General features: G+C 39.2%; 1 protein-coding gene across 2 annotated transcripts in view; it reads right to left on the reverse strand.

Annotated features, from left to right (window-relative positions):
- Positions 1-11,023, reverse strand: part of NFIB (nuclear factor I B) — a 177,725-nt gene that overhangs the window by 136,276 nt on the left and 30,426 nt on the right. Inside the window, exon 2 of one of the 2 annotated variants that reach the window (XM_031557306.1) lies at positions 5,383-5,392. The exons of the other annotated variant lie outside the window; for it this stretch is intronic. Within the exon in view, the coding sequence (XP_031413166.1) occupies positions 5,383-5,392 (10 nt within the window). The remainder of the gene's footprint in view (positions 1-5,382; positions 5,393-11,023) is intronic. 2 annotated transcript variants of the gene reach the window in all.

The raw sequence follows: 11,023 nt of genomic DNA on the forward strand, positions 1-11,023 counted from the left end.
TTATGAAATTCACCATTTTGATGAAGAGTCGCATGACATTAACCATTTTTAAAGCTTTTGCACGTAAGTTTTCTTGATGTACGATGCAGTGATATGTCATCAAACTTGAGCCACCGGTGGCAACTGCATCGTCTTCGATTAATTTTGCAAGTCCCTCTGTTAAACCAACCGTCACCGCAGCACCATCACTAGCTATACCAGACATGTTGACAAGAGTTAAAGAACATTGCTTTCATGTAACTGTTACTGCTTCATACAAATCAAGAGATTTAGTTGCGTCTTTTAATGGCACCGCCAAAGGAAGCCACGTCTTCAGTGACATTACATTCATTATCCCTACCTCTAACAAAAAGGGCAAGTTGAGACCTATCTGTAGCCTCAGTACTTTCATCTACTGCCAAAGCATAAAGTTTGAGATTACCAGCTTTACTCTCCACATTTCTTTCAAGAGATCTTCCTGTTTCTTCAGTTCACCTGGCTACAGTGTGGTGAGAAAAAAAATGATTTTACAGCTCCCCCCCCCTTTTTTTTTTTTTAATCAAGGCAATTTTTATCTGCCATGGTTTCCAAACATTGCTTAATAAACTCACCATCAGTAAACGGCTTTGATTTTTTTTTTGCAATCAGATTTACTACTGCATAAGTAGCTTTTATAGCAGAGTCTGCGTTTTAGCTTTTCAAAAAAACATTTGTTGAGATGACAAACTTTTTTCAGTTCCACTATTTTGTCTTTATAAAGCATACCTCGATATGCACTGAATTTGGCAGCATGTTTTTGCACATGATGTCTTTTCAAATTGTAATCTTTGAAAATTGTCTTGATTTCCTTACAATTATAAGCTTATAAGTGCCATATTACTTGTCTTGATAAAAAAGGTACTCATTTCCCCATTTTTTGTTGAACGCTCTTTCTTCATCCACGTTATGATGAGGTAGGCTGAAACATTAGTATTGGCAATTACTGCACTATTCTCAGCAAGTGGGCACGCACAAGCCACATGCAGTACACGTGGGGCTTGATGCAATTGAGTGTGTGTGACAGATGTTAGAGTCAAGAGTCAGCACTGTGCTGTGCCCAACCATCCCCCTGTTTCCAGCCCAGGCACTGCTGATGGCACATGGATGGTTTGATTGCTGCTGAGTGATAGTATGAACCTGAGGGAGAGTCCCCCATGATGGCACGGGGCAGGAGGTGGCTGCAGTGCGAGCTGTGCCAGCTGCACGTGACCCATGGACCAGGTATTGGTCATGCCTGAACTAATCTCTCCCACACTGTTCCAGTATTTTTTCCCCAAACAAATGACTTGTTGCTTGATGGAAACAGTCCGACCTGCTGTAAAATCAGAGAGAAGAAAGGAAAGGGAAAGAAGGCAAGTAAAAACATAATGTATCAATGAGAAGAGTATGTTAGTAAAGACTGAGACAACGGAGACATGTAACCTCACTGCACTCCTCAGTGCAAATCAGAACATCTATCACTCCCTCAGCAGAACTTGAACCACTGCAGTCTCTGGAGCATCATTTGGGTGGGATATTCTAGATCTTTTCATTACATACTATGAAGATTATATTAATTCTTGTCAAAGAGATAGTGATGATCACGTTTCATTACAGGTGCATTGTAAAAGTCCAATCTTTTCCTGGTATAAATGAAAAATCAATAATATATGGTCCTTTCCTTCAGGCACCCAGTTAGAACATCTTCAATCATACCCATAGCTTCATCACAACTGTCAGCTCTTGTAATGCTTGATTCACAAAGACAGACAGTTCTATTTTCGCTTGGATTTTTAAACCCTAATTTATAGTAGAGAGTTTGGTTTATCTGTAATCATCTGGACAAAGTTTACATACACAGTACAATGCAAACTTTAGAGCTCAGGTTGATAGTGGCATGGTTTTTCCTGGTCCTTCTCTGAACATCTTAGTTGCTTTCTGATTACAGAGGTACCCAATCCAGTTGACAGTTTTGGGGCTACATATACAGAAATGACATTGGCCTGTGATGTTCAGAAGGTGAGCCGGGATGACCTACTCATCCTCCCTGGCCTATTAAGTAAGACTCAGGAAAACAAATTTTGTAAGTACACAGGGATATTTTTTTCTCCCTTTTATTGCTAATTTGGCAGTATTTCTGTGCACCAATAAGTATACCAGACTATTGACAGCCTTTGGAGTTTCTATCACCGGCTCACCCCATAATGGACTGATGTAGTCACCAGCTCAAACGAGAACATTTCCATTCTATTTGCTGTTAAATATTAGTTCCTTATACAAGTAATAGGTATATAAAGAGTCTACAAACAAGCTGTCCCTGCCCAACCATTTTGTTACAAACTGATGAAATTACATCACCGAGGAATGACAAACCCAGCCCTTCACAGAGATGGCATTAAACCCTGAAGCAGTTCAGCTCCTCTCCCACAACTGTCTCAGACTGTGAGTAGTGACAGTTTGGAAGATTTAAAGAGAGGCAAATGCCTCTGCTTTTACTTGGCATTGAAAAAAATAAGACCAATTACATTTATTGGGGAAAAAAAAAAAGAATTTCAGTTTAACAGTAACAACTGAAAGTTGTATTTTCTCGTTTGTAAAGACTTTCCATGCAGAGTTAGCTGACTGATTAACAGGCATCATTAAATTACTGCATTTTAAATATTGCAGCGTACTCAAGTGTTGGCTTGCTCTCCTCCAAGACCAAGGATATGAAACACATTTGCAACTCTATAAAGGCACTTCTAAAAAAGAAAGTCACAAAGAACACATGGCTCTTTCCTCTGGTGAAGTAAGCTGGTATGTCTCTAGTGGCTTCAGCAGAGCAGATGTTATTTATTCCAGCAGTGAATGAAGCCCACACTAACCATTTTTCCTCAATGTCTCTGTATCTTCACAGATATTCAGTAAATTAGAAAAGAATGGTAAACTGCAATAGGTCTACTAAATGTGAGAAGAAGTACCAGTGGTAGTCACCCTGGGAGTATAATTAAAGGTCATGCATGCACATATTGATGAGCTCAATTCCCTGCAGGTGACTGTGAAAATCTATTTGCACCTCCCATAGAGGATTATGGAACTTAGCCAGGTAGAGAAGCCTCATCTAATAAGGAGTCATCCAGGCTAAAACATTTACCAAGATATAAATGGAACTGACCAAAGACAAGTAATATTTCCATTTGGAAATTTAGCCTCTAACAGACTGAAAGCCTGAAATCTTTTATTGCACAACATGTAGATTTTCTACAGAACTCATCAAGTATCTTTCAAAGTATTTCCAAGGTCACTGTGAGGTGAGTACATAAAATAGACCACCTACATAGGGAAATTGCCATACTTCTTTGCAATATACTTTGTCAGAGAAGGACAATGGAACTGTTTTAATGAGGTGTTTCTCAGTTGTCTTTTGTTTCATATTTTATACAGGAAAATGGAAAATATTTCTTCAGTTCAGGGCATCTGAATCATATTTCCAGTGGGACAGGCACTTTTAGGACAGTAAGTTCTGAGGTATAAATAACCCTCAGTGAATCGAACTGTGGTCATTAAGTTTTATTCATATGTGGAAACACACAGCTTTCAAAAGTTCTGCTGCAGAACTGCTGCAGCTAAGTGTTACAGCTATTTTTAAAGGGATTTTTAAAGTAAATATATTTTGGCTCAGCATTAATGGCTGGATGATACGATACATCATATATTGATGAGAAACTTGGCTGTTTAAATAGATGCAAACTTACTTGAGCAAACTTATGCAAGCTTTCTGTATAAAGTCAATATCCTTGGTCTAAAAAATGGCACAAAACTCTCCCTGGACTGGAAAATCAGTCTAATAGTTAAGTACTAACTGGTAAAAAGGGGAAAACGGGGAACACGAGAAAATAAACCTGACACTAAGCAGGCATTAATGTTTAATTTCTTTTTCAGATTTTCATTAAGTTTAACCTCAGTGTAATAGTCAGGAAAATGTAAAATGTGAGTATACATTATATTTACTATGGTTCAGTCTGTAGTTTTTCCATGATCAATTTGATAGGAGTAGAGCTTGACTTTATCTAGGGTAACTTTTTTAAAAGTTTTTAAAGCATGGGAAACAAAAAAGGGGAGTTGGAAGCCATCATGCTGCAGGCAAACTATAACTTAGTTGCCATTACTGAAGCATGGTGGGATCACTCCCATAGCTGAAATGCTGCTGTGGATGGCTCAGAAAGGATAGGCAAGGAAGGAGGAGCAATGGCATAGGTCTCTATGTCAGACAGTATTTCAATGTTGCTGAGCTTAGGGCTGGGAATAATAAGGTTGAACGTTATGGGTAAGGATCGAGGGGGGGCAACAAGGCAGACATCATGGTGAGGGTCCTAATGAAGAGAAAGACAAGGTATGAGCAGGTAACAGAAGTTGTGTGATTGCCAGCCCTTGTCTTCATGGGGAACTTCATCTTCCCTGATATATACTGGAAATATAATACAGTGCAGAAGAAGCAGTCTAGGAGGTTTCTGAATTATCAATAAGATAAATTCCTGATGCAGCTGGTAAGAGAGCCTATCAGGGCAGGTGCCCTACTAGATCTGCTGTTCATAAACAGATAAAAACTGGGTGGGAGACGTGAGGGTTGGGAGCTGTCTTGGATAGAGTGACCATGAAATGGTAGAATTCTCGATTATTGAAGACGGGGGGCAGGAGGGTAGTGTCAGCAGAAATCCTAATTTAGATTTCTGGAGGATAGACATTGAACTATTCAAGACACTGGTAAGGGGGGTCCTTTGGGATTTAGTCCTAGGGGTCAAAGGAGTCCAGGAACACTAGATGCTCTTCAAGAAGGAAATCTTAAAGGCACAGGAGTAGGCTATCATCCTACGCCATGAGCTGGCAGGAAAGAAGACCAGCATGGATAAACAGGAAACTGTTTCTGAGGATACAGCAGAAAAAGAGAGTCTAGCAACTGTGTAAGAAAGGACAGGCAGTTTGAGGAGAATACAAAGAAGTTGTTAGGATAAACAGGGAGAAAATTAGAAAGGCAAAAGCCCATCTTGAATTTAACCCGGCTACTGTGGTAAAAGAGAAAAAAACTTCTTTACCAATATATTAACAGTTAGAGGAAGGCTAAGGAGAATCTCCACCCTTTAATAGATGAAAAAGTGAGCATTTAGGGTAAGGAAAAGTCTTCTCAATGTCTTTTTTATGTCTGTCTTTAAAAGTCAGACCAGTTATTCTCAGGGTACTCTACACCCTGATATGGAAATCTGGGATGAGGAGTGGAATAAACTCCCCTCAATTCAGGTGGAAACAGTTAGTGACTTACTACTCCACTTGGACTGCCACAATCCATGGGGCCAAATGGGATCTACCTGAGGGTGCTCAGAGAGCAGGTGAAGGTGATAGTCAAGCTACTTTCCATCATCTATTAATATTCCTGGTCAACTAGAGAAGTCCCAGAGGATTGGAGGCTTGCCAGCATGACTTGTGTCTATGAGAAGGTTAGTAAGAAGGATCTGGGGAACTACAGGCCTGTGAGCCTGACCTCAGTGCCAGGAAAGAATATGGAACAGATCACATTGAGTAAGATCATGTGGCATGTGCAGAACAACCCAGGGATCAGGCCCAGCCAGCATGGGTTCACAAAAGGCAGGTCCTACTTGACCAATTTGATCTCTTTTTACAATCAAGGGATTTGCCTGGTGGGTGAGGGAAAGTCTGTTGATGTAGTCTACGTAGGCTTCAGCAAAGCCTTTGACACCCATGGTATTCTCCTGGGAAAGCTAGCAGTCCATGGCTTGGACAGATACACTCTGCTGGGTAAAGAACTGGCTGGAAGACTGAGCCCAGAGAGTGTTAGTGAATGGATTTAAATCTAGCTGGTGAGAGATCACAAGAGATGTTTCCAATGGCTTGGTATTGGGGCCTGTACTGTTCAGTATCTTTACTGGTGATCTGGATGTGGGGATTGAGTGCACCCTCAGTAAGTTTGCAGATGATACCACGGTGAGAGGAAGTGTTGATATGCCTGAGGGACCTGGACAGACTGGATCACTGCACTGAGGCCAGAGGGACAAAGTTCAACCAGACCAAGAGCTGGGTCCTGCATTTTGGTCACAACTCCATGCATTGCTGCAGGCTTGGGGCAGAGCAGCTGGAAAACTACAGAAGAAACGGACATGGGAGTGCTGGTTAATGCTTGTCAGAACATGAGCCAGCAATGTGCTCAGTTAGCCAACAAGGCCAATGGCATTTTGGCTTGTATCAGAAATAGTGTTGCCAGCAGGAACAGGGAGGTGAATATCCTCCTGTATTAGTAAGGGCACATTTCAAGTACTGAGTTCGTTTTGGACCCCTCAGTATAATAGTGAGGGGCACATCCAGAGAATGGTGAAGGGTTTGGAGAGTAGTCCTTTGAGGACCAGCTGAGAGAATTGGGAGTGTTTAGTCTGGAGGGGAGGTTTCTATAACTACCTGAAAGGAGGTTGTGGTGAGGTGGGGAGCAGCCTCTTCTCCTGTGTAACTAGTGATAGGACTAGAGGGAATGGCCTCAAATTGCACCAGGGGAGTTTCAGATTGGATACTAGGAAAAATTTCTTCTCCAATAGAGTGGACAGGCTCTGTAATGGGCCACCCAGGGAGATGGTGAAGTCAACATCTCTGTAGGTGTAGAATAAACTTTTAGTAGTTGTTCTAAGGGACGTGGTTTAGTGGGGAAATCTTGGCGATAAGTGGACAGTTGGGCTGGATGATCTTGGAGGTCTTTTCCAATCTTGGTGATTCTATGATTCTATAATTTCATGGATTTTTGATCTTGTGACTTTCCTGTCTGGTACCTTTAAGTCTCTGGATCTGTATGAGGCTGCTCAGTCATGGTCTCGGAGATTCCAGCTGTTTTCTGAGGAGAAAGGGACACAATGCTGCTATTAAAAAGTTATTTTGATTCTTTTTAGTTTGCTAGGCTGAAATCATGTTGCTGGATACTGAGATTTTGACACATGTAACAGCAATATATTCAACAGCAATACAAGCCAGAGCAGTTTGAAATACAAAACAGTCTGTCCATTAAATACAGATCAGTGAGAGTATTTACAACATGTACAAAACAAAAATAGTCTTCAGGTCAGTCCTGGATCGCCACTTCTACCTTGAGAAATTCTAAACTAAAGAGAGGCAAGCTGCATATTTGAAGTTCATAGCAAGATCTTAACTCAGAAGTTCTCTATATGTTTGTACAGTAACGGATGGACCTGCTTCTCCACGTGGCAACTATATATACTGTAGTAATTTAAAAATATATATATATAAAAAAAACCTCCTTAGGACTTAGCTCATGAACTTTGTTCAAATTGAAAAACAATACATTTAGAGGTAATCAAATATGCTGTTATTTCTTTCTCTGTCTGCAATAAATCACTCCAGGGCTCTAAGCATGATAAGTCATGCTTGGATGCTGGGACAGTGCTCGAAACCTGGACCAGTCTTGCTCTGCTTCCAGCATTTCACCGTACTGCCAGTGCTCATTCTCTATCACATTTCATTGTTTAATGAAAGCAAAGTGGCTGGAGGACATGGTGATGAGCATTATCTAGAAGAGAGTGAAGAGAGTGCAGTTTGTCATGTTTTCCTTGCTTCTTTTTAAGCAGAGAATGACCTACTGTTCAAATAACAGCAGAAGTGAAACACTAAGCTAGTCATACAAATCCACTCAATATGAAATGTGCTACAAAAGTCAAAATGATGTATTTTATTCAAAAGCATGGATTATATCACCTAAGTAAGACAGCCAGCACAGAAAAAGATGGAAAGGAGAAGAGGGAGAGTTGCTAATTATAGCAGCTCCTATTTGTCACACAATTCTTTCAGCCTTGAATATTGTCTGCACCAACAACTGTGTCAGAAAACTATTCATGCTGCTTCAGAGTCAGTGACCTGAATTGGACAATATTACAGGTCCAGCTAGAAGGCACATCTGAAAGTGTTACCTGTTAAACTTGCTGAATTTCTGAGCTGTTGACTGTGCATTGAAGATTGAGGATGATAAATGTGCCTCACTATCCCGAAAATTGAAGATTATTGGCGCTATCTCTAATAAACTGAATAATGCAGAGTCTCTTTTCTAAGTCACCGAAGCATTTCCTATTAAAGCATCACTAGTTTCCATATCAGAAGAAATAGTTATGCTGAATAAGCATCCACAGTTTAAGGATTAGTCAGCTGAGTGTGTGTTTATGATGAGTAAATGGACATAATTGATAAAACATAATAGAAGTTTCAAGTTTTTCATGTATTAATTTTTTTCTCTCATAACGACTGCTATGAGTTGGTTTAGAATGTGAAAAATACACATGGGGAAAAGGTCTGGGACTACTCAGACTACTAAACTCTGATGCAAACTAGATATTAGAAAACTACTAAATTTAACCAAAATATCTTAAGAAAAGAAAAGGAGAGGACAAGGGAATTAGGTAAATTGACTTTTAATGGAATGATGTAAACTGAGCAGGACTGGTAGTCCTACTTAAGGATAGTTTTGGCCAGACAGCTTCCAGAAGTCCCTTCCAAACTCAGCCATTTTTTGTTTCAGCAATTCTGGGATTTTAATAATACCCAATATTATAATAATATATTATATTCATAAATATGAAATTCATATATGTTTACATAAGTATTTATATGCGTATATAACTTCTGTGAGATGTGCAGGATCCTCAGAATCCATGTACATATTAACATGTCCCAGGCTGCTTTCAGCCTAGTTCCATTGAACATTTTGCCTTTGCTGTTTAGTATTAGTGTTCATTCATATCTTTTGATAGTAATGGGGTGTAGCCAGCACAAGACATTTGTGGTGAAAAGGAGGGGTGTGTATACACAGTTCATGCAACTGATTGCTCTTTGTGGAGGATCCCCTCAGTTTGTAATGTCTGGTGCCTTCAGTTCCTAATACATCATACTAAAATATTTCATTGATAACTAGCTTAGCCAATAATCTTTCTAGGGCAGCAAGGGATCAAAAGGACAGTGAAACTGAGCTTATATGGGATCCTTCTAAAATGATATTGAAGTGCATTGTTGATAAATTGCAAGATATTGAATCTTTTGTAAATAATCGGGAGAGCTGCTTTTCCAGAAGTTTCCCTCTGGCAGATAAAACTTGACTTTCACTACTTGAAAATTGATAAGTAAAATAGAGAAGAGCTAAATTAAGTGATGATACAGAATAAAATTGAAAGGAATCACCAATAAAATGTGCTGGCAAGCACAGTCAAATCTTATGCTGATTTTTAAGCAGTGATATTTATTTTCATGAAGGAAAAATATACTCAAGGAATAAGAGAATTTCAACAACCATAGCAGTCAAAATGGCTCCCCCATCACTATTACTTTTCATTGTTTTTAAATTTAACCTCATTAATAAGGACCTTGGTTTCACACCATCCTGCAATGGGAATGGAGTGTTTGCCAAACATTTCCAAGGTAAAAGCCTTGAAATGCAGATTTGCTTAAAGCTAATGATGCACCATGCTTCAGTAGTTTTCAAGTGTCAGCTTAGAAATTCATCATAGGCATATTCAGCGTAGAGGTCAAATGCTAATTTACATTTTTGCCACAAGTTTTTAACCTTAAAAAAAAAAAAAAAAAAAAAAGATTTCTCATTTTATTTTCACATTAGAAGACCAAAGGTTATTTTAACTACAAGCACTTAACTAAAAACTTTACAAAGTCTTTGGAACTGTGCATCAGTCTCAAAATTGCTAAGTTCCTTCTTGAGATTAATAGCAGTGCAGTTTCAGATAAGCTTAGATGGCAGGGCAGTATCTACATAGTGGTTAGTTCACACATTAGTAGCCATAATAGCTCCTCACAAAAATAACAGATGTTAAGAACATTCCATCTGCACAGTGATCCTATTCAGTTCTGTAAAATTGATATATATTCCTGAGCTCATCTCAGAGCAGGTTGATGATAACAGATTCATTAAGAAAGATTATGGAAAGCAAGCACAGACAGGTGACAAGCTAGAAACTGGTCTCATTGCAAACCCTGACATGAACAAGAACAACTGAGAATTTTTATAGCACTTTTCATCTTCAGTTGATAGGTACTTTCACACCTGGAGAAACTGAGACTCATGATTAGATAAACTGCCAAGTTACAAGGAGCAACGGCCAAATAAGGGAGGAAAGAAGATTAAATGGGAGGTAGTTAAGGCAAGATTTGACTTCAATCCCCAGAAGCCTTTATATCTTGTAGAGTTTTCTTTGTTCTTGTGGAACCCACTGGGGAAAAACTAAGAATACTGACTGCAAATGCAGCCAAAGCAAGATCCTTCAGTAATAAAAAGAAAGTGACCTGCTTGACACAGCTCCCCTATTCTCTCCACCGTAACTACACTTGTGCCTCTATTCTTTCCTTATTTTCCTTAGTTTAGACTCACTGTTTCATTCTTCCTTTTCTTCATGCCATTTACTTCAACTAATCTTCAACTTCTCAAATTTTCCCTCCCTGTACTCATTAGAGAAATATGGTATAGATTCATGTTGCATTGCTCACTGCATTTGAGTTCTCACTGTCTTGTTGTTCCTCATCTCTGCAACAGACACTTCAGAGCAATTCTATGACAAGCTCTTTTTGTTTTAATCCATAGGCTCTACCATTATAAAAAGAAGTTATTACATTTAAGCAAGGAGACAGCAGCCAAGATTAGGAATCCCTTCTTTCCAGTCTTGTGTTAAAATCACCTTCTTTTTTCAACGCAGTTTTACATGTAGATAGATCATCTACCTCAAGGTAGTAATAAAATTTTCTTTGCTTCTTCTGTTTGTGTATTTTGCTTTCTTTTCAGAAGAATTACTGTGCAAACTCTTGAGCTGGCAGAGCTGATCAGGCTAGATACTTCCTCTACCTTCAATTAATTTAATAGCATAATAGTCAGATCCTGTACTGAGATAAATTAATGCAAAGTGCTACCATGAGAAAATCTGGCCCATATATTTTAAATGGTTATTATCCCCCAAACATTCATCCCTAACCGCAATTTAAAAGTGACCAA

Source organism: Meleagris gallopavo, chromosome Z, assembly GCF_000146605.3.
Source record: "Meleagris gallopavo isolate NT-WF06-2002-E0010 breed Aviagen turkey brand Nicholas breeding stock chromosome Z, Turkey_5.1, whole genome shotgun sequence".
NCBI classification, from domain to species: domain Eukaryota; kingdom Metazoa; phylum Chordata; class Aves; order Galliformes; family Phasianidae; genus Meleagris; species Meleagris gallopavo.